We start from the raw sequence: 26,046 nt of genomic DNA on the forward strand, positions 1-26,046 counted from the left end.
TTCGTGAAAATGAAATAGGCCCTAGCAAGACTATTGTCTAATCGCAATTATGTTTTAAATCTCTCTTCCCTGCCTTCTCCTCCATCCATATCCAGCAATTCTCCTCTCTCCCTTACCCTCCCCTCGCATCCATGTGTAGCGATTGTCCTCTGCCCCCCCCTCCATGTCCAGTGACTCGCCCCAGCCCCCACCTGCCCCCCTTTTAAGCACCCGAGTTCCAGTTCAACCCCAGCCCTCACCTGCCCGCCCTCTTCTCCCTCAACAGCCTTCCTTTCCTTTCTGCCGCCCTGCCTTAAAAACGTTTATTTTACCTCAAGTCGCAGCGGTGGCAGGCTCGGCTCGCCTCCAGCCATCCCTTTCCTTCCCTCTCACTATCCCGCCCTCCTCTGATGTAATTTCCTCTTTCCGCGAGAGCGGGACACTGAGAGGGAAGGAAAGGGAAGACTAGAGGCGAGCTGATTACGTAGTAGCTCATTTGCATACGGTTATGAACCTAGCCAGCCAGCTGTCCAGGGGCGCAGATTGAGAAATTATTATATAGATTGCTGGTTTTAATCGTGAATTGATAATGAAAGTGACTCTTGGGAAGACTGGATGGGACTGTTCTGGTCTTTATCTGCTGACATCTACTGTGTTACATGTGGAACTGAGAGCGACACCTATGTCCCTCTTAAGTACACCGCCCTCCCCCCCATTACAAATACGATTCTGAAAGTTAAGTGGGTATTTGCAGAATAGTGCTTAGGTGCCCTGCCACTACTTTGCGCAGGTAAATATGACAAGTATTACTATGCAAGGGCTGGTATTCTAGACTTTTATATGTGCAAGGGGTGCTTAAATTCAGGCACTTAAATCATAAAATTCATACTTCCTCAGCAATCCTCCAGACCGTTCAAGACGCTTGGGTTATGCACTCCTACCAGCAGAGGGAGACTGAGAACACTAAAACTTCTTACACAAGTAGCCTGTGCAGATCTTCTACTAACCAGTATTTTCTCAGTCTCAGCAGAGGGTAGATGGGTGGAGCCTGTGCAGTGTACTCAGTCTGGTAGGCCCGTTTGGGGTTTCTAGATTGGGTTGTAAATGTTAGAGAACCCATACTTGGATCTCCATTACAGGGTGTAAATTCTAAGGGGCTTCTTATTCCCTGTGGGGTGTCACACCCGGGTGGCTGGGTCCCTCCCCCTGTGCTCTTCCTCTGGAGGACTGCTTGACCTCCGCTACAGACCTCGTTCTGTACCCTTGAGGCGTTTAGGCATCAGCAACAAGGTTTAAAAATAAATAAATAAACGTTTTTAAAAGGCGGCTATTTTGGCCGTTCTTGTGGCAGTCCAGAGATAAAGCATCTTCAGGGGTGTTCTTGCCTTAGGCGGTTTTGCCTATTAGTCTATCAGAGCACAAAGCAACTGTTTGTTTTTATTGTGTTCGCGGCCATTATGTCTAAGCTGGCGAGGTGTCGGTTTTGCGTGAAGCGCGGCGTTGAAGTGAAAGGTGGCCAATGTAAATTTTGTGGGGAGCCCACGTTGTCAGCGCTCTTGCTCCCGTGCTTTTCCCCTGAGTCGGCGGAGGTGTTGAGCGGCGATTTGCTCGCACATTCCGGGCCGGCAACGGCGGGGCCGGTTTTGGCGGGAAACGTGGCCATTTTGGCTGCGTGTCCCGGGTCGGCCTCGACAGAGCCACTTTTGGCCGCGCATTCCGTACCGGCGCCAGGGGACCCGTGTGTGGCGGGAAGCGCACCTAGTTTAGCCGCGGATCACGCGATGGACCTGCTGCCGTGGGAGCGAGGGGGTCCGTCTATGGAGACTGCAGGAAGTGTTGGGGCTTCAGCAGCGTCGGGGGGGGGGGGGGGTCTGGTTTCCCTCCTGAGTTTGTTTGGTCTCTGTATAATGCCTGGAGAGCTGGCCCCTCTCAGGCTGTTTGTTCCCCAGAGGCTGCTAGCTCAGTGGGAGTTAAGCGCCCGCGGGTGGATATTTCGGAGCCTATGGAGATACTTTCTCAGCCTAGGTCGGAGGTTTGGAGTGACCCAGGAGAGGAGGATCTCTTAGATGAGTCTGAGGATCAGGATGGGCTAAGGTCTGGGGAAGATTCTTCAGTGGTTCGCATTTTTCATAAGGAGGAGTTGTTAGAGCTCATTGATCAGGTGATCTCTACTTTGAAGTTTGCTCCGGTGGCCACTCCCTCTGCGGAGGGACCCCAGGTAGAGCCCTTGGTTTAGGGGATTCGGAGAGCCTCCCGTTCCTTTCCCATGAATTCAGACATTAGAGACATGGTTTTTCAGGAATGGTCTGTGCCAGAGGCTGCTTGTAAGATGTCTAGGGCTATGTTGCGGCTGTATCCCTTGCCTCCGGAAGATTTGGCCCTGCTGAAACCACCTACTGTGGATGCGGTGGTTACGGTGGTTACTAAGGCTACGGCCATTCCGGTGGATCCTCAGGATAGGAAGCTAGAGTCCTTTCTGAAGCGCAGCTTTGATTTGTCAGCTTTGGCCTTGCAAGCCTCTGTGTGTGGGGGCTTGGTAGCCAGAGCTTGTTTCTGTTGGGTGGAGAAGCTCTTGGATGAGCCTGCCTTAGATAGGACTGGTTTGGTTCAGGAGCTGGCCAAATTGGAGATGGGGGTCTTCGTTTTTGGCAGACACCCTTTATGATTTGCTAAGGGCTTCGGCTAAGAATATGGCTCTGGCGGTGACGGCTCGCAGGGCTCTTTGGCTTAGGGGCTGGGTGGCAGATGCGACCTCTAAAGCAAAGTTGTGTTCTCTACCTTTCAAAGGTTCTATGTTGTTTGGAGAGGACTTGGGTAAACTGATGAGTGGTCTTGGGGATACCAAGGTCTCACGGTTGCTAGTTACGGCCTAAGTCGGCTAGTCGAGGGGGTTAGGCTAGAGGTCGGTTTAAGGACGCAAGGCGGTACAGGCTGGGCAGATTTGTATCTCCTTCTAAAAGCCGTTTTTTCCAGCGGACGTAGTCCTTTCAAGGGGGTCGTCGAGGAGGTCGGGACTCCTCCAGAGGTGCCGGAAATGGTAATAAGTCCTCCTTATGAAGGTGTGCGGGTCCAGCCTCTGGTGAAGGTCGAGGCGCGACTTCGTCTGTTTTATCAGGGGTGGACCCAAATTACTTCAGATCAATGGGTGCTGGAGGTCGTTCGCGACGGTTATGCGCTCGAGTTCGAGCACCCGCTGCCAGATCTGTTTCTTCCCTCTCCTTGTCACTCTCGGGTCAAGTTAAAGGCTATTCAAGAGACTCTGGGTTGCTTAATCCAGTTGGGAGCTGTGGTACACGTTCCTCGGCACGAGCAGTGAATGGGTTGTTATTCCACTTACTTTGTGGTGCCGAAGAAGGAGGACCAGTTTCGACCCATTTTAGATCTCAAGAGGGTCAATGGGGCGCTCAAGGTGCCATCCTTCCGCATGGAGACTCTGCGCTCGGTCATAGTGGCTGTTCGTCAGGGAGAATTTCTCACATCACTGGATCTCACTGAAGCGTATCTGCACGTGCCGATTCAAGAGGCCCATCAACGTTTCCTTCGTTTTGCTGTTTTAGGGAGGCACTTTCAGTTCTGTGCTCCGCCTTTTGGTCTGGCAATGGCTCCACGCACCTTCTCCAAGATAATGGTGGTGGTAGCAGCGGCTTTGCGGAGGCAGGGAATTCTGGTGCATCCGTATCTGGACGACTGGTTGATCCGGGCGAAGTCTCGGGCGCACAGTGTTGCGGCGACAGCTCCGGTGGTCGCGTTTCTGAAATCGCTCGGATGGGTAGTGAATGTAGTCAAAAGTCAGTTGATCCCATCGCAGAGTCTGGAGTACTTGGGAGTGCGGTTCAACACGGCAGTGGGTCGTGTTTTTCTGCCGGATTCTCGGATCACCTCTCTTCAGCAGCAGGTCCGGCTGTTAATGTCTGTTCAGAGTCCGAAGGTTCGAATGTACCTTCGGGTTCTGGGCCTCATGGCAGCGACAATAGAGGTAGTACCATGGGCCAGGGTGCATATGCGTCAGCTTCAGTCGGCTCTGTTGTCCTGGTGGTCTCCCCAAGTACACAGTTTGGAGTTGCGGTTGCCATTGAGGGGGGCTCCTCGGCGCAGTCTCCAGTGGTGGCTGTGTTCGGCCCATCTGAAAAAAGGCATGCCGTTGGAACCTCCTCAGTGGGTGATTCTGGTAACGGATGCCAGTCTACTGGGCTGGGGAGCTCAGTGTCTCGGTTGGTCCGCGCAGGGGCGGTTGTCGACGGAGGAAGCTCAGTAGTCTATCAACCGGTTGGAGACAAGGGCGATTCGGCTATCTCTGTTGATGTTTCGCTCAAGTGTGGTCGGAAAGGCAGTAAGAGTAATGTCCGACAACGCAACAGCGGTAGCGTATGCCAACCGGCAGGGCGGTACAAAGAGTCCGCGGTTGGCAATCGAAACGGCTCTGCTCATGAGTTGGGCGGAAAGGCATCTAGTGGAGATTTCGGTAGCGCACGTGGCCGGGGTGGACAATGTGAACGCAGATTTTCTAAGCAGACATGTTGGACCCCGGAGAATGGTCCTTGCACTGGTCGGTGTTCGACCAGATAGTTCTAAAGTGGGGAATGCCAGTAGTGGATCTCATGGCGTCGGCACAGAATGCTCAGTTTCCTCGGTATTTCAGTTGGCGTCGGGATCCGCGAGCGGAAGGGATCGATGCGTTGGTCCTTCCGTGGCCTCAGCGGGTGTTGCTGTACGTATTTCCCCCGTGGCCCTTGATAGGTCGAGTCCTACAGAGGGTAGAATGTCATGCGGGTCCGGTGTTGTTGGTGGCTCCGAATTGGCCGCATCGGCCGTGGTTTGGGGATCTGATGCGCCTGTTAGAAGGCGAGCCTCTGCGGCTGGGGGGGGCTCGGTGCTGTTGTGTCAGGGTCCAATTGTCATGCTGGATCCGGCTTGGTTCTCTCTTACGGTGTGGCCCTTGAGAGGGAACAGTTGAGAAGGAAAGGGTTTTCTCCTCAGGTGATTCAGACGATGCTGCAGTCTCGCAAACGTTCGACATCTTTGGCCTATGTGCGTTTGTGGCGCATATTTGAAGATTGGTGTGGGGACCGGGTGTGTGTCCCTTCGACAGCTTCTGTGTCGTGCATTTTAGATTTCTTGCAGGATGGTTTTGAGAAGGGCCTTTCATTGTCATCTTTGACGGTGCAGCTGGCTGCTTTGGCATGTTTTCGGAGTAAGGTGCAGGGCAGGTCGGTTGCGTCTTCCCCGGATGTGGTCCGTTTTTTGAGGGGGGTAAAGTTGCTTCGTCCTCCTCAGCGGCCGGTAGTTCCTCAGTGGGATCTTAATATCGTTCTTGACTCTTTGGCGGGTTCTCCTTTTGAGCCCTTGGAGTTTTGTTCGATAAAAGACCTTACTATGAAGGTGGACTTTTTAGTAGCTATATTGTTGGCTCGCAGGATTTCGGAACTTCAGGATCTTTTATGTAGGCCTCCACTTCTGTGGTTTTCTAAGGAAAAGGTTTCGCTGCGTCCTGTCCCTTCGTTTTTGCCTAAGGTGGTATCCTCCTTTCATGTCAATCAGGTGATTTCGTTGCCGGTCTTGGGGGACCAGACGGGGGATGCTTCTCAGTGTCGTTTGGCGAAATTGGATGTGCACAGAGTGTTGAAGGTTTACTTGCGCAGGTCGGAGAAATTCAGGTCTTCGGACAGGTTATTTGTCCTTCATGGGAGGCCCAAGAATGGAGCGGCTGCTTCTAAGGCATCTATAGCTTGGTGGTTAATGGATGTCATCTCTTCGGCTTACATATTACATGGCCGTACGATGCCGCTGGGGCTCAAGGCACATTCCACTAGAGGGATGGCGGCTTCTTGGGCAGAGAGTAGTTTTGTTCCACCGGTGGACATTTGTAGAGCGGCGGTGTGGTCCTCCCTACATTCTTTTGTCAAACATTACAGAGTGGATGTACAGGCAAGGGAGGATGCCAGTTTTGGAGCTGCAGTCCTGTCCTCTGGGCTTCGCAGGCCCCACCCTTAGATGTGTTTACTGCTTTGGTACGTCCCAAGCGTCTTGAACGGTCTGGGGGATTGCTGAGGAAGTTGAAATTAGGCCTTACCTGCTAATTTTCTTTCCTCTAGATCCTCCAGATCGTTCAAGAGCCCACTCAGTGTATTGGACAGTTCAGTATGATATTTTCTTTAGACTTCAGTTGCTGATATTTCTAGTAGCTCCTGTGATTTGGGTCCTGGAGTTTTACTAAGGGCAGTTTGTGGTACCGTTTGTGCCCATCTGCAGTTGAATTCCCCCGTCTTAAGGGGAGGAGATCTGAGTATGGATTCAGTGGTTTTGTTTAGGTGGAGGTGTTTTGTTCCTCTGCTTTGTTACTGTTTTACTGGTTAGTAAAAGGTCTGCACAGGCTACTTGTATAAGAAGTTTTAGTGTTCTCAGTCTCCCTCTGCTGGTAGGAGTGCATAACCCAAGCATCTTGAATGGTCTGGAGGATCTAGAGGAAAGAAAATTAGCAGGTAAGGCCTAATTTCACAACATGTATCATTTTTCTTTTCTTCTGAGATGGTAACCCTAGTGCAGTTGTTTGTTTATTTATTTGGATTTTGCTCACACCTTTTTCAGTAGTAGCTCAAGGTCAGTTACATTCAGGTACACTGGATATTTCTCTGTCCCAGGAGGGCTCACAATCTAAGTTTGCACCTGAGGCAGTGAAGGGTTGGGTGACTTGCCCAGGATCACAAGGAGCAGCAGTGGGATTTGAACCAGCCACCTCTGGATTTCAAGACTGGTGCTGTAACCACTAGGCCACTCCTCCTCCTTCTCCTTGTAGAGGGGCAAGGCAAGGGAAGAGTATGACAGTAGGTGTGGCAAGGAACTTGGGGCGGGGCATGGGGCAGTACAAGGAAGGGGCTTGGGTGGGGCAAGGGAGGTGTTGGATTTCTCTCTGTTAAAATTTTGCCAACCTTGTGTAAGTTTGAAGCATCTGACTATGTATGTAAGAATTATGTAAAACCCATGGAGCATAAAAAGTGTAAGTAGACCATCGCCGAAGTGACGGTGGAGAGTACTAATAGCTATGTATTTCATGAGCTAGCTGGCCCAGGCCCGGTGCTCAATGCATAATTGTATGTTTGATTGAATTGCTTTGCAATGTTGGCTTTATATTATAAAACTCAATAAAGCAATTAAAGTTGAAAAAAAAAATTGCCAACCGTAGTTGGAGGTAGAGGTGAGGCAGGAACACTGGGCGGGGATTTACAACTGCAAAATTTTGGATCTCAACCTGTTTTATTAAGGATTGCTAAATGTATCGTCTTGATCTAATTTGATAAAGACTTAAAAAGAGAAATGGTGGGAGATGAAATAGAACTGGAGGGAGATGTTCAAGTGTCAGAGAGGATGGGAATCACAAGAAGTTGGGAATGGAAGGGGTGGGTGAGGAATCTGAGAGATACAAGATGGCAATGAACGGAAGAGATGAAGAGAACAAGGGAGAAGAATGAAGCTGAGGAGTTTGCATCCATGGTAATGGCAGTGGAAGAGTAGACACAGTAGAAGATGGGGGATCCTTCTTACCCCACCCCCTCTCCCACCTGTACACTTGCAAAGTTATGTGTCCACCCTTGGGTAACATTTGAGGAAACATTGACCTAGGACTTGAGAACAGGACTTTTACATGACAGTGCTTGGCTTACCCAAATATCAGCATTTCTGAAATTTTGTCTTCTCTAGACTGTAGCGCTTCTGAACAACAACATGCAAAGGGGGATCAGAAACTACTATGAAGACCTGGACTTCAAAAATATCATGGACTATATCCAGAGACAGGTTTGTGTGCCACCCTCTATGAGAAAGAAAATGAGAGTCTGGCAAAACAGAGGGATTCAAGAACACAAATGAAGTCACATGAAGAAGTGTAATAGGCCCAAGAAAGAAAATGGGGTATGGGGTGATGTCCTGACTCCACTGAGGTGGGAAGGATGGTTTAGATGGGATCCAATCGCTCTTGTAGAGAGGAGGGTCTTCCAGGCTCATCGGCAGACACAGAGCATGGACAAATGACTTGCTAGGCCCTACTCGTTTCTGACCCTGAAGAATATTTCTTCTCTCAGGTGCCCTTTTACTAAGCCTCGTAAGCGTCTGTGCGTGCCCAACACGTGCCAAAATGGAGTTACCGCGTGGCTCTAGCGGTAATTTCATTTTTGTCGTGCGTCTGAAAAATTATTTTCGAACAAGCATATCGGACGCGTGCCAAGTGACATTTGGCGCACATAGGTCATTGCCTCCCCGTTACCGCTTGAGACTTTACCCCGCTAGGTTAATGGCTGGCGGTAAGGTCTCAGACACAAAATGGACGTGTGACAATTTTCATTTTGCCGCATGTCCATTTTCGGCAAAAATTTTAAAAAGGCATTTTTTTACAGGTGCACTGAAAAATGATTCTGCATGCGCCCAAAATACACATCTACACTACCACAGGCCATTTTTCAGCGTACCTTTGTGAAAGGGCCCCTCAAATAAGTAGCACAGATTTTGTTGTAAATGTCACAGTTTTGTTAATGATACACACAACAGCGCCACCAAGAGTGCTCCTGTCCAAAACAGCAGAACAGTAGAAGCAGCTCCAGAAATGAATAGATATTGAGGGCAAACCAGTATCTATTCTGAAACCAAAAGCGGTCTTCAAAGCCCCCCCCCCCCCCCCCCCCCCACACACACAAATAACAGAGTGGGGATCCGGAGGACAAAGGTTTTTTTTAATGACTCACTGTAGTGCCCTATGCAAATAGTTCATATATACTTTGACAAGGTGCTGCCAATTAAGGGCCCTTTTACCAGAGGTGTAGGCAGACTCAGTATTTTGGCTGGGCCCAGATTTAAATTGGATGGACCCCCTCCCCTCCCCCCCCCCCAAACCACACCACACACACCACAAATATCTTTCTGGAGATAGTTTTTAAGAACATAAGAGGGGGTTTTTTCACCTACCTCGCATCTTCTGCCTCTTCTCTGCAGCGTCCCGACATCTGTGCTCCTATCTCTGAACTCTGTCCCTCCCCGATGTTGGTGCAGGTGTCCTTGTCACCTGCAGCGATTCATTCTCGCTACTTGCACCAGCCCCGCAGGCTTCCATCTGCCATGTCTCGCCCTCGCTGACGTCTTTGCCTGTTTCCTGTCTGGTGAAACGCAGCAGATGGAAGCCTGCAGGGCCGGCACAATCAGTGAGAATGAATCGCTGCAGGCGCCAAGGACGCTTGTACCGACACTGGGGAGGGAAGCGGTTCAGAGACAGGAGTACAGATATCGGGATGCTGCAGAGGAGAGAGGGGAAGAGAGCAGTGTGGCGCTGCAGCTGGGTGGGCCTGTGCCCACCCAGGCCCACTCTTAGCTATGCCACTGCCTTTTACTAAAGCGCAAGACTTAAAGTACGTTTAGCGTGCAAAAACAGGGTACTGCACAAATACATAAAAGCATTTTATGGTATTTTCCCTGTTTTTGCATGCTAAACCCTATGCTAATGATTTTTTGGGGGGGAAAATTTTTCATAGGGAACATGGCATGTCATAGCGGACATGGCACGCTAATCAGAAAACACTATCTGCATTATCCAGCTAGTGCTTTCTGATTAGCATGCACTGACCCCCAGATTCTATAAACAGTGACTAAAGTTGCATGCACAAATCTAATCAGTGCCAATAATTGGCCAATAATAAGCAGTTATTGGCACTGATTAGAATTTACACACACGCAACTTTATAAGTATTCTAAAGTGGTCTTTGTATATTCTAATTCGTGGATCACAAAAGGAGGCATGACCATGGGCGGGTCGTGGGCGTTCCTGAAAATTTCACGCACTATTACAGAATACGCTGGATCCGCGCCTAAATAAGATGTGGGCATTTACATCAGGTTTTAGATTGCGTAAATGACTGCGCCTAAATTTTAGTCACAGGACAGCCGCTACGCGTATTCCATAAACTGCGCCTAACATGAATCGCTTGTTTACTCTTTCCAAAAATACTAGTGGGCACGCAATGAAGCTACAAAGTATTAAATTTAATGTTCAAACTTTTTTAATTAAAGTATCCAAAAACAAACAAATGTAGTACATTCTCAATATGAATAACTTTGGGCAACCAAGCAAACTTCCATTCCCCCCCCACCCTCGCCAACCCCCCCTGCAATGTAAAGACAAGGACAAATCCAACTTGATTCAACCCCCTTCCTCCCCCGCTTAACCAATAATAACCAGGCATCCATATTTGCAAAATTACCTACACAAGTGTTGAAAAGAGACAAACAAAGAAAACACCAGCTAACTTTTCCCATTGTTTAAAACCTTCCCCGACTCTCCACCTTAAACATCAGCAAGCGTTACAGTCCAACAAAATGCCTCAATGACAGTATTCTCCCATGTATTATTATACTAGTGTTCCCCCCAAAACCACATCAATTATAAAGGAAGCCACAACCCTTGGGCCATCCCCTACCCATGACAATAACCAATGCCCTTCCCCCCTTCAACGGTGCAGTGTTTCCTTCCCCCTCAAATGGACCTAATTCCCCCAGGGTAATTGATGCAATATTTGACTCCTTGCCCTTGGCGAGATCGTATTCAAATAGGCCTCCCATATCGCCAGGAACCTGCGCTGCCTCCCAGGAGACACACCTGCCCTCCGAGACTCCCAAACCATTAGTTCATGCAATTTGTTCCTCCAATACCAGAAGGAGGGAGGGCGATCCTGGATCCAGTGCTTTAGAATGCACTAGTATGCATGACTTACCCAGGAACAACTTCTCTCCCTGCGTTCTCCCCTGCCACAGACAAGGCACACTAAACACCGCTCTCTCAAATGATAAACTAATTGCACGTCCTACCACTCCTTGAAGAAAATGAGCTATTGTCCGTCCTACCATTCCTTGAAGAAAATGAGCTATTGCCGTCCAGAACAAGGTAATGTGTCTGCATTGCCATATCCCGTGGAAGAAGGTTGCCTCCGCCCTCTTACATTTTCTGCAACAAGGCGTCTCCGTCAACCCAGCACGAAAAGCCTGTCTCTGGGAGAAATAGGTCCTATGTACTGTCTGAAAATGGCACTCCAGAAGTTCTGCACTATGCACCAGACGTGAGCCACTCTTAAGAGAGGACAGTAACATCTGTGTCGAGATTGTCCTACCCACCTCCTTACTCCACCTGTCCGTGACTTCTTGTAAGTCCTTGACTTGAGACTTCCTACATAACTCACCATGAAACCAAGAAATCGATATCTGGCCTGCAGTGTCTCCCTCCAAAATTTCTCTCAGCTGGCGTCCAAACCGTGGGGACAAACTGGCCCCCAGTAAGGAACGCACATAATGCATTAGTTGACAGTAAACAAAAAGCGTACCTGTGCCCTGCGCACAATGATTCGAAAAATCATAAGATGACATTATGGACCCATCCTCTTTAATTAAATGTTTTAGCAAAAATACCCTCTTCTCCTTCAAGGATTGAAAAACTCTGTTGTCTCCGCCCGTCCTAAAATCTGGATTCCCCTGTAAAGGCAACCATACACTACTAGTCGGGCATTGATTCCACAGGGGGAGCACAGCCCTCCACAGTAACCAAAGGGGTCTAAGCAGCACACTCCTATGAGTTCTCTCCGGCAGCCCCAGCCCTCCTGATTTTTGAGTGCCTATCAAATAGTGCCACTTCATTTTTGGCTTCCTTCCCCCCCAACAGAACTTTGTCACCATCTGCTGAAGCATCACCAAATCCTTTCGCACTAGGCAGATAGGTAAGGTTTGTAACACATACAACCACCTCGGGAAAACAATCATTCTATATAGATGTAACCTACCCAAAAAAGACAACGGGAGGATGGACCAAAGCGACAGCTACTCCTTCATCTCTCTGAGCAACGTAGAAACATTGATCTCATACAGGAGTGATGGGTCCATTGACAACTGTATTCCTAAATAGCGAAACTACTCCCGTGCCAACCACAAAGGGAATCCGTCTCCCCACGACTGTCGTAAAATATCGGAACTCGCCATACTTTGTCAAGCTTTCCATTAGGTGTGGCAGCGAGTACCGCAGGTTCGTAATAAGCAACAACAAGTCATCGGCGAATGCTGCGGATTTGAAAATAAGATTCCCTATCTGCACTCCCTGACTATCCGGATTATTCTGAATCTCCCTCAAAAGAGGGTCCAGGGTTAGGACAAAAATAGTGGCGACAAAGGGCAGCCCTGTCGGGTCCCCCGTCTGATAGGGAACCAATCCGACAATATGCCATTAGCACACACCTGCGCCTTCGGATCTGAATACAGGGTCCGCACCACCTGTGCAAACCAACCCTCTATACCATACGCATCCAACACCCCAAAAAGGAACCCCCACTCCACCCTATCGAACGCTTTTTCTACATCGAAGCTTATTAGTAGGGCTGAAGCCTTCTCTAGTCCAATAGTTTCCAAAGCCACTAGAATTCGTCTCATGTTTTTCGCGGTCACCCTCCCGCATGTGAACCCCACCTGCGGCTCGGCCACCAAGGAGGGAAGAATTTGTGACAACCTATTAGCCATGATCTTGGCCAAAAATTTTGCCTCCGTATTAAGCAATGAGATTGGGCGGTATGAATCCGGGCAATCCGCCAGCCTACCTGGTTTCGGAAGTACTATAATTTGAGCCGTGTTAAAATGTGGATAACTGCTCCCGTTGTATGAAATTATTAAAGACATCTGCTAAAACCGGACTTATGTCCGACTATAATAATTTGTAAAACTCATTACGCAAACCATCCGGACCTGGGGCCTTTCCCAAGGCACTCTGTCTAATTACCTGTTCCACTTCTTCCGCCGTTATAGGTGCATTCAGCTGACCTAACTCCGTAACTTTAGGCAGATCCAAACTGGATGAATATACCTCACTGGCTACCGGAGGCGGCGTCTGCTGCTTATAAAGCCTAGCAAAAAACTCAGGATCTTATTGATAGCCCCATCCTCGTGTTGCCAACCTCCCCTCAAATCTAGCATTGTGGATATTTTATGATGCCCTGTTCTACCATGCACAAGCCTGGCTAAAAATCTGCTACTCTTGTTCGCAAACCGATAGAGCTGGGATTTGTAGTATTGCCAAAATTTCTTCGCCTGCGCATGCAATAATTCATTCAGGGCTTGTTGAGCTTCCAGCAATTGCCTCTTAATCCGCAAGGAATGATCTGCCCCATATTGCTTGCGAAAAGAAGTTACTCTCTTTTCCAACCGGAGCACTTCCCTACGCTTCGCCTTCCTCTGGAAACTAACATAGGAGATGATGTCTCCTCGGAGGACCGCCTTCACCGCCTCCCAAAACAAGATTAGGTCGGATATATGATTTCCATCAGACTCCCTATAAAGCTGCCATTTGGTAAGCAAATACGGCAAAAAGTGACTGTCCCTGTAAAGGAAGGATGGAAAGCGCCATGCACTCCCTGAGATCGTAGAGCCTTCCCCCTGCATCCCTAACTCTACCCAAGCATGGTCTGAGATCATTATCATCCTATCCTTACATCCACCAACTGAGTTAGTAGCTCCCTAGAAAGCAACAGATAATCTATTCTAGACATCGTGGAGTGTACTCTAGAGACATGCGTGTAGTCTCTTTCCAGGGGATTAAGGGTCCTCCATACATCCACCAAATCCAACGCGGAGTTCAGTAAATTTACCCCTTGTTCTGTCCTAGCCAATTCCCTGTCCGTCGGCTTGGAACGGTCTAAGGTAGGGTCTGCCACACCATTCAAATCCCCCCCCCCCCCCCCACTACTATCTGCACCTCACCCATTTCAAGAATCTCACAAATTACCCGCACAAAAAACTTTTTCTCAAAAACATTTGGAGCATAAAGATTGCACAGCAAAAGAGGTTGTCGCTCCAATATCACCGAGGCTAGAACAAACCTGCCCTCTGGATTCACCACAACCCTTTTGGTCTCCAGATGTAGCCCCTTTCTGATCAGGATCACCACTCCCCCCTTCCTGCCCACTGCTGGCGCCTCAAAAATTTCCCCTACCCACCATTTTTTCAATTTTGCATGTTCCACCATGGTGAGGCAACGGAGGTCGCACTATTGTTAAGAGCTTTTAACAGCTTCTGCCTTTTGATCGGAGAGTGTGTTCCACCAACATTCCAAGTAGTGAACTTCAAACTAGACATTTAACCTATCCCCTGGCGCACAGAAAGAATATAGTTCCCACTAGTGATCAGCCTTGCCATAATTATACCAGAAAGGTGTCCCAGCCTCCACTCCCCCCCCCCCCCCCCAGAATGTGATCAAACCAACCCCCCAAGCTTAGATCCAGTTGAGTTCTCCCTAAGTTATTGGACACTGCACCGTCACGCCGCCCCCATCCTCCCTTCCCAACCCTATAACCCCACACGTTCCGCTAAACTACTGGAACCTCCCAGCTCCTGAGCCCAGAACTACCCGTCCAAACAGACTAGGAGCTTTCCCTCAAGAACCCCTCCCTACTGATAATGCCCATGAGCTAATCATCAGTCTCCAAGGGAGGAGTAAGAAGTAAGAGAGAAGAGAGGAGTAGGGAAAAAAGAAAAACTAGGGGTGGATCTTTCACATTCACTCACTCCTAAGCACACAGTTGCCCAACAAAGTAAGCTGTATATACAACTTCAAATTGTGAGATCCCCTCATGTTAATGATGTTACACCAGCTTCCACTCTACCGCGCACCCTTTCTCTCAGTCTTGGGTGCCAGGGAACCCCCTCCTCAGTTAGACCCGACTCCCAGATTGGCTCCTTGTTGAAGGCTCACTGCCCTCAACTGGACATGTTTGTCCCCCTCTCTCCGGAACGTTTTCTTTTTGACCTGAATAGGGGGGTGGGGGGGTGGGGAACAGGGGATACCCCCCCATACACTCCCGCCTTCACATGCACACTGCAAATTTTGCTATTTTAACAGAATCAAACCATGAGAACTCCCTCTTAAGAAATGGTCGACAACAAATGTCACATAAGTTCACTGCCAACCCTCAGCTCCATCTTACTTCATGTTCTGAATGTCGGGTCTCCCAAGCCCAACTTTTACAAACTCCAGAGTTGAAGTTTGGTTGTAAATATACTGCATTCAACCACACACGCTTCATCCAAGTCTCCCCTCGCACTCACACCAGAGAGTGCCAAGTTATGGAGTCCATGTCTAGCAGGAATTCAGTAACAAAGGCCTCGGACGCCTTCTTCCGAATGGAAGCTCAACGCTGCTTTCAGACCCAGGCTCACGTGTGTCTTATAACCTGCAAAACTTGTAAATTATAATAAACTTGGATTCCAGGGCTCTGTCCTTTCCTGGTTCTCTTCCTACCTCTCCCTCCGCACCTTTAGTGTTCACTCTGGTGGATCCTCTTCTACTTCTATCCCTCTGCCTGTCGGCGTACCCCAGGGTTCTGTTCTTGGTCCCCTCCTCTTTTCTATCTACACTTCTTCCCTTGGTTCATTAATCTCATCCCATGGCTTTTCCTACCACCTCTATGCTGATGACTCCCAAATCTACCTTTCTACCCCTGATATCTCACCTTGCATCCAAACCAAAGTTTCAGCGTGCTTGTCTGACATTGCTGCCTGGATGTCTCAACGCCACCTGAAATTAAATATGACCAAAACCGAGCTTCTCATTTTCCCCCCCAAACCCACCTCCCCGCTCCCCCCGTTTTCTATTTCTGTTGATGGCTCTCTCATTCTCCCTGTCTCCTCAGCTCGAAACCTTGGGGTCATCTTTGACTCTTCTCTCTCCTTCTCTGCTCATATCCAGCAGATTGCCAAGACCTGTCGTTTCTTTCTTTACAACATCCGTAAAATCCGCCCCTTTCTTTCCGAGCACTCTACCAAAACCCTCATCCACACCCTTGTCACCTCTCGTTTAGACTACTGCAATCTGCTTCTTGCTGGCCTCCCACTTAGTCACCTCTCCCCTCTCCAGTCAGTTCAAAACTCTGCTGCCCGTCTCATCTTCCGCCAGGGTCGCCTTACTCATACTACCCCTCTCCTCAAGACCCTTCACTGGCTCCCTATCCGTTTTCGCATCCTGTTCAAACTTCTTCTACTAACCTATAAATGTACTCACTCTGCTGCTCCCCAGTATCTCTCCACACTCGTCCTTCCCTACACCCCTTCCCGTGCACTCCGCTCCATGGATAAATCCTTCTTATCTGTTCCCTTCTCCACTACTGCCAACTCCAGACTTCGCGCCTTCTGTCTCGCTGCACCCTACGCCTGGAATAAACTTCCTGAGCCCCTACGTCTTGCCCCATCCTTGGCCACCTTTAAATCTAGACTGAAAACCCACCTCTTTAACATTGCTTTTGACTCGTAACCACTTGTAACCACTCGCCTCCACCTACCCTCCTCTCTTCCTTCCCGTTCACATTAATTGATTTGATTTGCTTACTTTATTTATTTTTTGTCTATTAGATTGTAAGCTCTTTGAGCAGGGACTGTCTTTCTTCTATGTTTGTACAGCGCTGCGTATGCCTTGTAGCGCTATAGAAATGCTAAATAGTAGTAGTAGTAGTAGTAGTTGGGTCCAACTGCCGTTAGATATTCCAAAGATTGAAGTCTTCCTCAGTCCTGTCCATCATCTATGAAGCCTAATTGTCACTCCTGATCTGTGCGCTTGGCCACCAGCCTGTCCAAAAATGCTTTCGCTTTTTCTATTCAATCAAAATAGTGCACCTGACCATTACTTTGAGTCTCACTGGATATAGTAGGCTAAAACGGAATTTTAGCTCAAACAGTTTTGAGCATATTGGCACAAAAGCCTTCCAGGCTGCAGACACCTTTGCAGAGTATCAAGACTCTTGAGGCTTGATGACTTAAGGCCCCAATATCTTGGAGTATAACCTTGGCACACCAATCACCCGAAGTCTCTATTATTTTTATGAAGTCTCTTTTATTGAATAAATCACAGATAATTGCTTGTAGTATCAGCATTTTGTGGGCATAGTTTAGTATCATGAAAATTTTCACTCTAGGGCGATCTTTCCCTCGCGCTGTCCCAACTGATGCGCCCTCTCCACCCGAAATACACCAGCAAAGTCTGGGAGCGCTAGCGCCTCTGGAAGCTAGGCCTCCAGAAACTTCCTTAAGTCTGTCTGTGGGAGCAACTCCGGCAAATCTACTAACCTTAAATTGTTTCTGCGCGAGCGGTTTTCTAGGTCTTCTATCCGTTCTTCCAATTCTGACAAACGCTTTATTAACTGAGGCTGCCCTTCCGTCACCTTCTGCATCCTCGATGTTCCCCACTCTCTGTTGCACTGTTTGGAGTTCCGCTGCCATTGCCACATACCTCTCCTCCATTCCATCCAGTTTGTCCAAAATCTTTTGGAATCTTATGTCTACCGTCTGCTCCACTGCCGATTTGACCTCCGTGATTATTTCTGCTGCCCACTGCAAACTCGGTGTCGGAGACAGCGGCGTGCTTTTATCCGCCATCTTCTGTCAGCCGACCCTTCTCCCGATTCTCCTTCCTTGCGGATTTGGCAGCCATCCGTGTTGATAACTAGCTCTACTGAAGACGCATCAGACCCATGACCATATGAAAATATTATTTGTGTCTCTTTCAGGAGAAAGCTGGTGTTTCCGAGTGCTGATTAGAACTGGTGCTCCGGAGCAGCGATCCACCACCTCCTCACTCCATAGCCCAAACAGAAGTCCCACAAAGTATTAAATTTAAAACCAATCTGAGAAAATATTTCTTCACTCAACATGTAATTAAACTCTGGAATTCATTTCCATAGAATGTGGTAAAAGCAGTTAGCTTAACAGGGTTTTAAAAAGGTGTGGATAGCTTCCTAAAAGAAAGGTCCATACACCATTATTAAGATGGACTTGGGGAAAATTCACTGCTTATTTCTATGATAAGCAGCATCAAATGCATTGTACTGTTTTGGGATCTTGCCAGATACTTGTAACCTGGATTGGCCACTGTTGGAAACAGGATGCTGGGCTTGAAGGGCCTCAGTCTGTCCCAGTATGGTAATGCTTATGTTTAGCCGAGGTTTGTAGAATACCGCTAAGTGTGGGGGTTTTGGTGCCATATATAGAATCTGGCCTTAACTGGATAACGCACTTTACGCGGGAGCATTTAGTCCCTCCTAGGTGCTCCTCCAAGCACTTCTGAGAATGTTAGTGCACGACCTGTAAAAAAAACAGACAAACAAAAAATACCCTCAAAAGTGCCACATTAAATCTGAGGTTTTTGGAAAATCCCACAGTATACATAAGTAATGCCAAACTGGGAAAAGACCAAAGGTCCATCAAGCCCAGCATCCTGTCCCCGACAGCGGCCAATACAGGTCAAGGGCACCTGGCAAGCTACCCAAACTTACAAACATTTTATACATGCTATTCCCGTACTTGTGGATTTTTCCCAAGACCATTTAGTAGCGATCTATGGACTTATCCTTTAGGAAACCGTCCAACCCCTTTTTAAATTCTGCCAAGCTAACTGCCTTTACTACGTTCTCCGGCAACGAATTCCAGAGTTTAATTACGTGTTGGGTGAAGAAAAGTTTTCTCCTATTTGTTTTAAATTTACTACACTGTAGTTTCATCGCATGCCCCCTAGTCCTGTATTTTTGGAAAGCGTGAACAGACGCTTCACATCCACCTGTTCCACTCCACTCATTATTTTATATACCTCTATCATGTCTCCCCTCAGCCGTCTCTTCTCCAAGCTGAAAAGCCCTAGCCTCCTTAGTCTTTCTTCATAGGGAAGTCGTCCCATCCCCGCTATCATTTTGTCGCCCTTCACTGCACCTTTTCCAGTTCTACTATATCCTTCTTGAGATGCGGCGACCAGAATTGAACACAATACTCAAGGTGCGGTCGCAACATGGAGTGATACAACGGCATTATAACATCCTCACACCTGTTCTCCATACCTTTCCTAATAATACCCCACATTCTATTCGCTTTCCTAGCCGCAGCAGCACACTGAGCAGAAGGTTTCAGTGTATTATCAACGACGACACCCAGATTCCTTTCTTGGTCTGTAACTCTTAACATAGAACCTTGCATGACGTAGCTATAATTCGGTTTCTTTTTTCCCACATGCATCATCACCTTGCACTTGTTCACATTAAATGTCATTTGCCATTTAGCCGCCCAGTCTCCCAGTCTCGTAAGGTCCTTCTGTAATTTTTCACAATCCTCTCGCAAGTTAACGACTTTGAATAACTTTGTGTCATCAGCAAATTTAATTACCTCGTTGGTTACTCCCATCTCTAAATCATTTATAAATATATTAAAAAGCAGCGGTCCTAGCACAGACCCCTGAGGAACCCCACTAACTACCCTTCTCCATTGTGAATACTGCCCATTTAACCCCACTGTCTGTTTCCTATCCTTCAACCAGTTTTTAATCCACAATAGGACAATTTCCTCCTATCCCATGACCCTCCGATTTCCTCTGTAGCCTTTAATGAGGTACCTTATCAAACGCCTTTTGAAAATCCAGATACACAATATTAACCGGCTCCCCTATGTCCACATGTTTGTTTACTCCTTCAAAGAATTGAAGTAAATTGGTCAGGCAAGATTTCCCCACATTAAAGCCATCCTGACTTGGTCTCAGTAATCCATGTCCTTGGATGTGCTCTATAATTTTGTTTTTAATAATAGCCTCTACCATTTTCCCCGGCACAGACGTCAGATTCACCGGTCTATAATTTCCCGGATCTCCCCTGGAACCTTTTTAAAAAATCGGCGTTACATTGGCCACCCTCCAATCTTCCGGTACCACGCCCGTTTTTAAGGATAAATTGCATATCACTAACAGTAGCTCCGCAAGCTCATTTTTCAGTTCTATCAGTATTCTAGGATGTATACCATCTGGTCCAGGAGATTTGCTACTCTTCAGTTTGCTGAACTGCCCCATTACGTCCTCCAGGTTTACCGTGAATTCAGTAAATTTCTCCGACTCGTCCGCTTGAAATATCATTTCCGACACCAGTATTGCACCCAAATCTTCCTCGGTAAAGACAGAAGCAAAGAATTCATTCAATCTCTTTGCTACATCTTTGTCATCCTTCATCACCCCTTATACCCCTTGGTCGTCTAGTGGCCCTACCGATTCTCGTGCCGGCTTCCTACTTTTAATATACTGAAAAAATTTTTTGCTATGTTTTTTTGCCTCTAATGCTATCTTTTTTTCATAATCCCTCTTGGCCTTCTTTATCTGCGCCTTGCATTTGCTTTGACACTCCTTATGTTGATTCTTCTTTTTTTCAGACGGTTCCTTCTTCCATTTTCTGAAGGCGTTTCTTTTAGCCCTAATAGCTTCCTTCACCTCACTTTTCAACCACGCCGGCTGTCTTTTGGACTTCCGTCTTTCTTTTGTAATTCGCGGAATGTTTGGCCTGGGCCTCTAGGATGGTATTTTTGAACAGCATCCACGCCTGTTGTACAGTTTTTACCCTCTCAGTTGCCCCTCTTAAGTTTTTTTTTTACCGTTCTTCTCATTCTATCATAGTCTCCTTTTTTAAAGTTAAACGCTAACATATTTGACTTCCTATGTATAGTTACTTCAAGGTTGATATCAAAACTGATCATATTATGATCACTGTTATCCAGCGGCCCCAGTATCATAACGTCCCTCACTAGATCATGCGCTCCACTAAGGACCAAGTCTAGAATTTTTCCTTCTCTCGTCTGCTCCTGCACCAGCTGCTCTATAAAGCTGTCCTTGATTTCATCAAGGAATTGTACCTCTCTAGCGTGTCCCGATGTTACGTTTACCCAGTCTATATTTGGGTAATTGAAGTCACCCATTATTATCGCATTGCCCATTTTGTTTGCGGCTCTGATTTCTTTTTATCATTTCTGCGTCTACCTGCTCATCCTGGCGAGGCAGACGGTAGTACACTGCTATCACTGTCCTTCTCCACCACTGCCAACTCCAGGCTCCGCCCTTTCTGCCTCGCCTCACCCCATGCCTGGAACAAACTCCCTGAGCCCATACGCCATTCCCCCTCCCTGCCCATTCTCAAAGCCTTGCTAAAAGCCCACCTCTTCAATGTCGTCTTCGGCACCTAACCACCATACCTCTATTCAGGAAATCTGGTCTGCCCCTACTTGACATTTCGCCCATTAGATTGTAAGCTCCTTGGAGCAGGGACTGTCCTTTTCTTAATCTGTACAGCGCTGCGTAACCCTTGTAGCGCTCTAGAAATGTTAAGTAGTAGTAGTAGTTATACATGGAATTTCAACCCACAATGATTCAAAGGTGTGATTTGTGTCCTGCTGAATTTGTAATCTATCTGAGTCAAGGCTGTCATTAATATACAATGCTACCCCTCCACCAGTCCAGTCCAGCCTATCACTACGATATACTTTGTACCCCGGTATGACAGTGTCCCATTGGTTAGCCTCCTTCCACCAGGTCTCAGGCCTATTATGTCCAATTTTTCATTTAGTGCAATATATTCCAACTCTCCCATCTTATTTCTCAGACTCCTAGCATTTACATATAGACATTTCAGAGTATGTTTGTTGTTCCTATTTGCATGATGCTTAGTGATTGACACTATTGATTTGCCATCTTTTGTCTGATCTTAGTTGTATTTAAGGGCACCTGGCCTACCACAGTTCCTTGTGTAACCTCACTGTCCAGAAACCCTATCTTCCCTGTTTGTGAGGTATCATTGCAAGATACCTTATCCCAAACCATGCGCTGTTGTGTGACTGTCGGCCTTTCCCCCATATCTAGTTTAAAAGCTGCTCTATCTCTTTTTTTGAATGCTGACGCCAGCAGCCTGGTCCCACCCTGGTTAAGATGGAGCCCATCTTTCGGAATAGGCTCCCCCTTCCCCAGAATGTTGTCCAGTTCCTAACAAATCTAAAACCCTCCTCCCTGCACCATCGTCTCATCCACGCATTGAGACTCCAGACCTCTGCCTGTCTCTTGGGCCCTGCACGTGGAATGGATAGCATTTCAGAAAATGCTACCCTAGAGGATCTGGATTTGAGCTGTCTACCTAAGAGCCTAAATTTGGCTTCCAGAACCTCTCTCCCACATTTTCCTGTGTCATTGGTACCCACATGTACCAAGACAGCCGGCTCCTTCCCAGCACTATCTAAAATCCTGTCCCGCGTGAGGTCTGTCACCTTCGCACCAGGTAGGCAAGTCACCAGGCAATCCTCCCGTCCACCAGCCATCCAGCTATCTACATTCCTGATGATTGAATCGCCAAGTAAGACAGCTGTTCTATCCTTTTCCTCCCGGTCAGCCTAGATTTTAGCACATTTTAGTAAAAAGTCCCCTAAATTCAGAATGCAGCTTGCAAACAGACAGTATCTACAAACCTGAAGCTATATTTTACAAAATGTAGCACGTCTCTCTTTCTCTCTTTTAGTTTAAGTGCTGTGGTGGAGAAGATTTTACGGACTGGGAGAAAAACCAATACCATGTGTGCTCAGCTCCAGGTCCGCTCGCCTGCGGTGTACCGCACACATGCTGTTTGATTAACAAGGTGTGTAGATCTCACCCATCTTTATTTATTTTTTTTAATTGAAGGATTTTTAATAGAACATGCATTCAATTCTTTAACAGCTATAAAACAGGTTAAATAATATTGCTACCCCATCCCTCACCCTACCCCTACCCCCTTCCATTTCAACACAATAGATAATCCAGATAGTGGTCCTTTTGGGTCCCTAAAGAAGTCTGTGGTTCCATCTATATAGGTTGTGCTATCAGCCGTGGAGCATCAAGGGCCACCCCTGAGAGGGATCTCCAAGCAGTATATCTGCCCCATTGTTTGTGGAATTGCGCAATTTGACTAGTTCGTATGGCTGTTAGTTTAGACATCTTGTGAAGGACCTTCACCACCGGAGGTGGAAGGGGGCTCCTCCAAGCTGCTGCCAATGCAATTTTTCCCACCACCAAAAAGGTAGAAGCTAGGCAGTGAATGGCGGGTTGAACCCCTATAGGTCTAACATGTAGGAGGCAGTAGTCCGCTGTAGCTTGATAATCTATAGCTGTAAATTGGTGATGAGAAGCAAATCTGCCAAGTAGGCCTTTATTTTATGACAGGACCACCATCGGGCCCATCTTTCGACATAAATCAGAAGATGGGCGTCCTTCTAACAGTGTCGTCCAAATCGGTATAATCAAAAGCCGATTTTGGACGTCCCCAACTGCTTTCCGTCGCAGGGACGACCAAAGTTCAAGGAGGTGTAGCGAAGGCGGGACATGGGCATGCCTAACACTTGGACGTCATCGACCCATAATCGAAAGAAACGTCCCTGACTAACACTTGGACGACTTTACCTGGTCGTGTTTTTCTTACGACCAAGGCACAAAAAGGTGCCTGAAATGACCAGATGACCACCAGAGAGAATCAGGGATGACTTCCCTTTACTCCCCCAGTGGTCACTAACCCCCTCCCACCCTCAAAAAATATCTTTAAAAATATTTTGTGCCAGCCTCAGATGTCATACTCAGGTCCATCACAGCAGTATGCAGGTCCCTGGAGCAGTTTTAGTGGGTGCAGTGCACTTCAGGCAGGTGGATCCAGGCCCATCCCTCCCCCCCCCCCCCCCCCCCCACCTGTTATGTTTGTGGAGGAAACAGCGAGCCCTCCAAAACCCACCACAAACCCACTGTACCCACATCTAGGTGCCCCCCTTCACCCGTAAGGGCTATGGTAGTGGTGTACAGTTGTGGGTAGTGGGTTTTAGGGGCTCAGCACACAAGGTAAGGGAGCTATGTACCTGGGAGAAATTTATGAAGTCCACTTCAGTGCCCCCTAGGGTGCCCGGTTGGTGTCCTGGCATGTCAGGGGGACCAGTGCACTAGAAATGCTGGCTCCTCTCACGACCAAACAGCTTGCATTTGGTCGTTTCTGAGATTGACGTCCTTGGTTTCGATTATTGCCGAAAATCAGAAACGACCAAGTCTAGGGATGACCAAATTTAAGGATTTGGACGTCCCTGACGGTATTTTCGAAATGAAAGATGGACGTCCATCTTGTTTAAAAAATACGGGTTTCCCCGACCCTAGATCGGGACGTTAGCTAGAGACAAATACCCTCAACATATAACCAAAGGCCTTCTCCCAACTCTTGATGTCACCCATCCTAATGGTCTTTCTGCCGCACTGAGGTGGACTTTTTCTAAAGTGTGCTAGCCTTTTTTAGTTCTTGCTAAAAATCAGCTGGCACTAAACGCTGAGACGTCCATGGGCGACTCAGTGTTTAGTTCCAGCTGATTTTTTAGTGAGCTGAAAATGCTAGTTCACCTTAGTAAAAGACCCCCTGAGTCACATAAGGTTACATCACATAGAACAGTGCTTTCCTTCAAGAGTTCATGTTTAGGCTGAAATTGTACCTGCCTCTTCAAAAGAATCTTTTTTTTTTTTTTTTAACGCTTTTTATACTTTTTTGCACTTTCTGTACTGCCTTATCTGTCAAGCTGGTCAAAGGCGGTGTACAGGCTACAAACAAAGGATAGAAAGGAACGCCATTTACAGATAGGATAGAGCACTAATAGTCAAAACACAATTGCCCCAAGGGAATAACACAAGCAATCATTCAAGATAAATAAATCATAATAGCAATTGTACAGTATAAGTAATCTCAATCTTGGGAACAACCACATATCAGCTTCTCAACTCACCAAAATCCCACTTAAAAGTGGCTTTCTAAAATCATATTCCAAGGCGGATCTGTGCCATTTAGTAGAAAAAGATTGTTCTTTTCGTGCTGATGTAATTGTATTAATTATTATGTTGGATAGTTAATGTTATGACAGTAATTGTGCCTTGTACAATCGATATTCAGTCATCGTTGCCAACTAGATTAGCCCCCGGTATTCCTGGCCACATCCGGGCACTGGCACTGAATATTGGGGGCTAAATGATGGGGGTAGCTGCCGGAGTTTATTCAGGCCCTGGCTGAATGAGGGGGGTACTTTCCAGTTAAAATACAGTTATGTGGGTCCCAGCTGATATTCACCTGGATCTCGCATAAGACAGTTGTGTGGGCCCTGGCTAAATATCGGCTGGGACCCACATAACTGTATTTTAACTGGAAAGTGCCCCTCTCATTCATACCCCCCTCCCTAGCCCATCGGACTCAAAGCCATTCAAATCCCCTGGCATGAATCCCCCCAACCCTCCTCCCCCCCCCCCCCCCCCCCCCCCAAGGTTTAGGTAAGCCCCCTGGGTCTACATGCATCCTTGGTGGTTCTAGTTGGGGTGGGGAGGGCTCATTCTGGGGGGGGGGGGGGGGTTGGTCTTTTGGAGGGCTTTGAATCTGGCAGGCTGGTGGGGATATTTGGGGGTTGGGAGAGGGATTGGGGGTACTTTCCAGTTAAATTATAGTTATGCGGGCCCCGGTTAATATCCAGTGCTGGGACCCTTATAGCTAAGCGGGTGAAATTAGGACAGCTTTTGAGCTGTCCTAAATTCACCCACTTAGCTATGCAGGTACCAGGACTGAATATTGCCAGCACCCGCATAACCTCCTACGCTGCACCCTAAACCACCTCTGACCTGCCCACTTTTTTTATGGACGATCAGAGGCAATATCCAGCGGCACTGTACGGTTTAGTGTCACTGAATATCAGGGGTTAGGCAACACAGAACAATTTAAATGGACCAGAGCTGCTAAATTGCTCTGAATATTGGGCAGAACAATTCTAAATGACTGAAACTAGAAATGTGAAAAGGAATTACATGTTTCATTCAGTTGCTCTTTTAAGGCCTTTACTTTTTTCTTTGTTTCTTTTTTTTTTTTTTCTTTGATTGCAGGGTGTTGTGCCAAACAGTATGTGTGGATACAAAACTCTCAAGAAAGAGGTAATCTGAAACTTTCATGTAAAATTGTAAACTCTGGGTGTATTAAGCTTGAGCTGATATTTTGTTCCTAAAATGATGGTCCTCCTCTTATTCTGCTTGTTGCTAAGTGGAAAGGAGACCTTAATGCTGTCTTTATTTTAATTCTTATTCTTTTGTTTATTTTGTACATGCTTATTTCTTTAATTTTTACTTGTTTATTTATTTTATCTCCTTTCTGTTTTTTAGCTTCTATTTCCTGCATTTGATCGCGTTCCTTTCATTTCCTTGACTTA

General features: G+C 47.3%; 1 protein-coding gene across 3 annotated transcripts in view; it reads left to right on the forward strand.

Moving 5' to 3' along the window:
* Nucleotides 1–26,046, forward strand: part of LOC115480236 (tetraspanin-15-like) — a 59,362-nt gene that overhangs the window by 25,194 nt on the left and 8,122 nt on the right. Inside the window, exons 4-6 of one of the 3 annotated variants that reach the window (XM_030218757.1) lie at nucleotides 7,675–7,770; nucleotides 22,329–22,445; nucleotides 25,727–25,774. In XM_030218757.1, the coding sequence (XP_030074617.1) occupies nucleotides 7,675–7,770; nucleotides 22,329–22,445; nucleotides 25,727–25,774 (261 nt within the window). The remainder of the gene's footprint in view (nucleotides 1–7,674; nucleotides 7,771–22,328; nucleotides 22,446–25,726; nucleotides 25,775–26,046) is intronic. The other 2 variants (XM_030218758.1, XM_030218759.1) reach the window with 2 other exon arrangements.

The sequence above is a fragment of the Microcaecilia unicolor genome, chromosome 11 (assembly GCF_901765095.1).
Source record: "Microcaecilia unicolor chromosome 11, aMicUni1.1, whole genome shotgun sequence".
NCBI classification, from domain to species: Eukaryota; Metazoa; Chordata; class Amphibia; order Gymnophiona; family Siphonopidae; genus Microcaecilia; species Microcaecilia unicolor.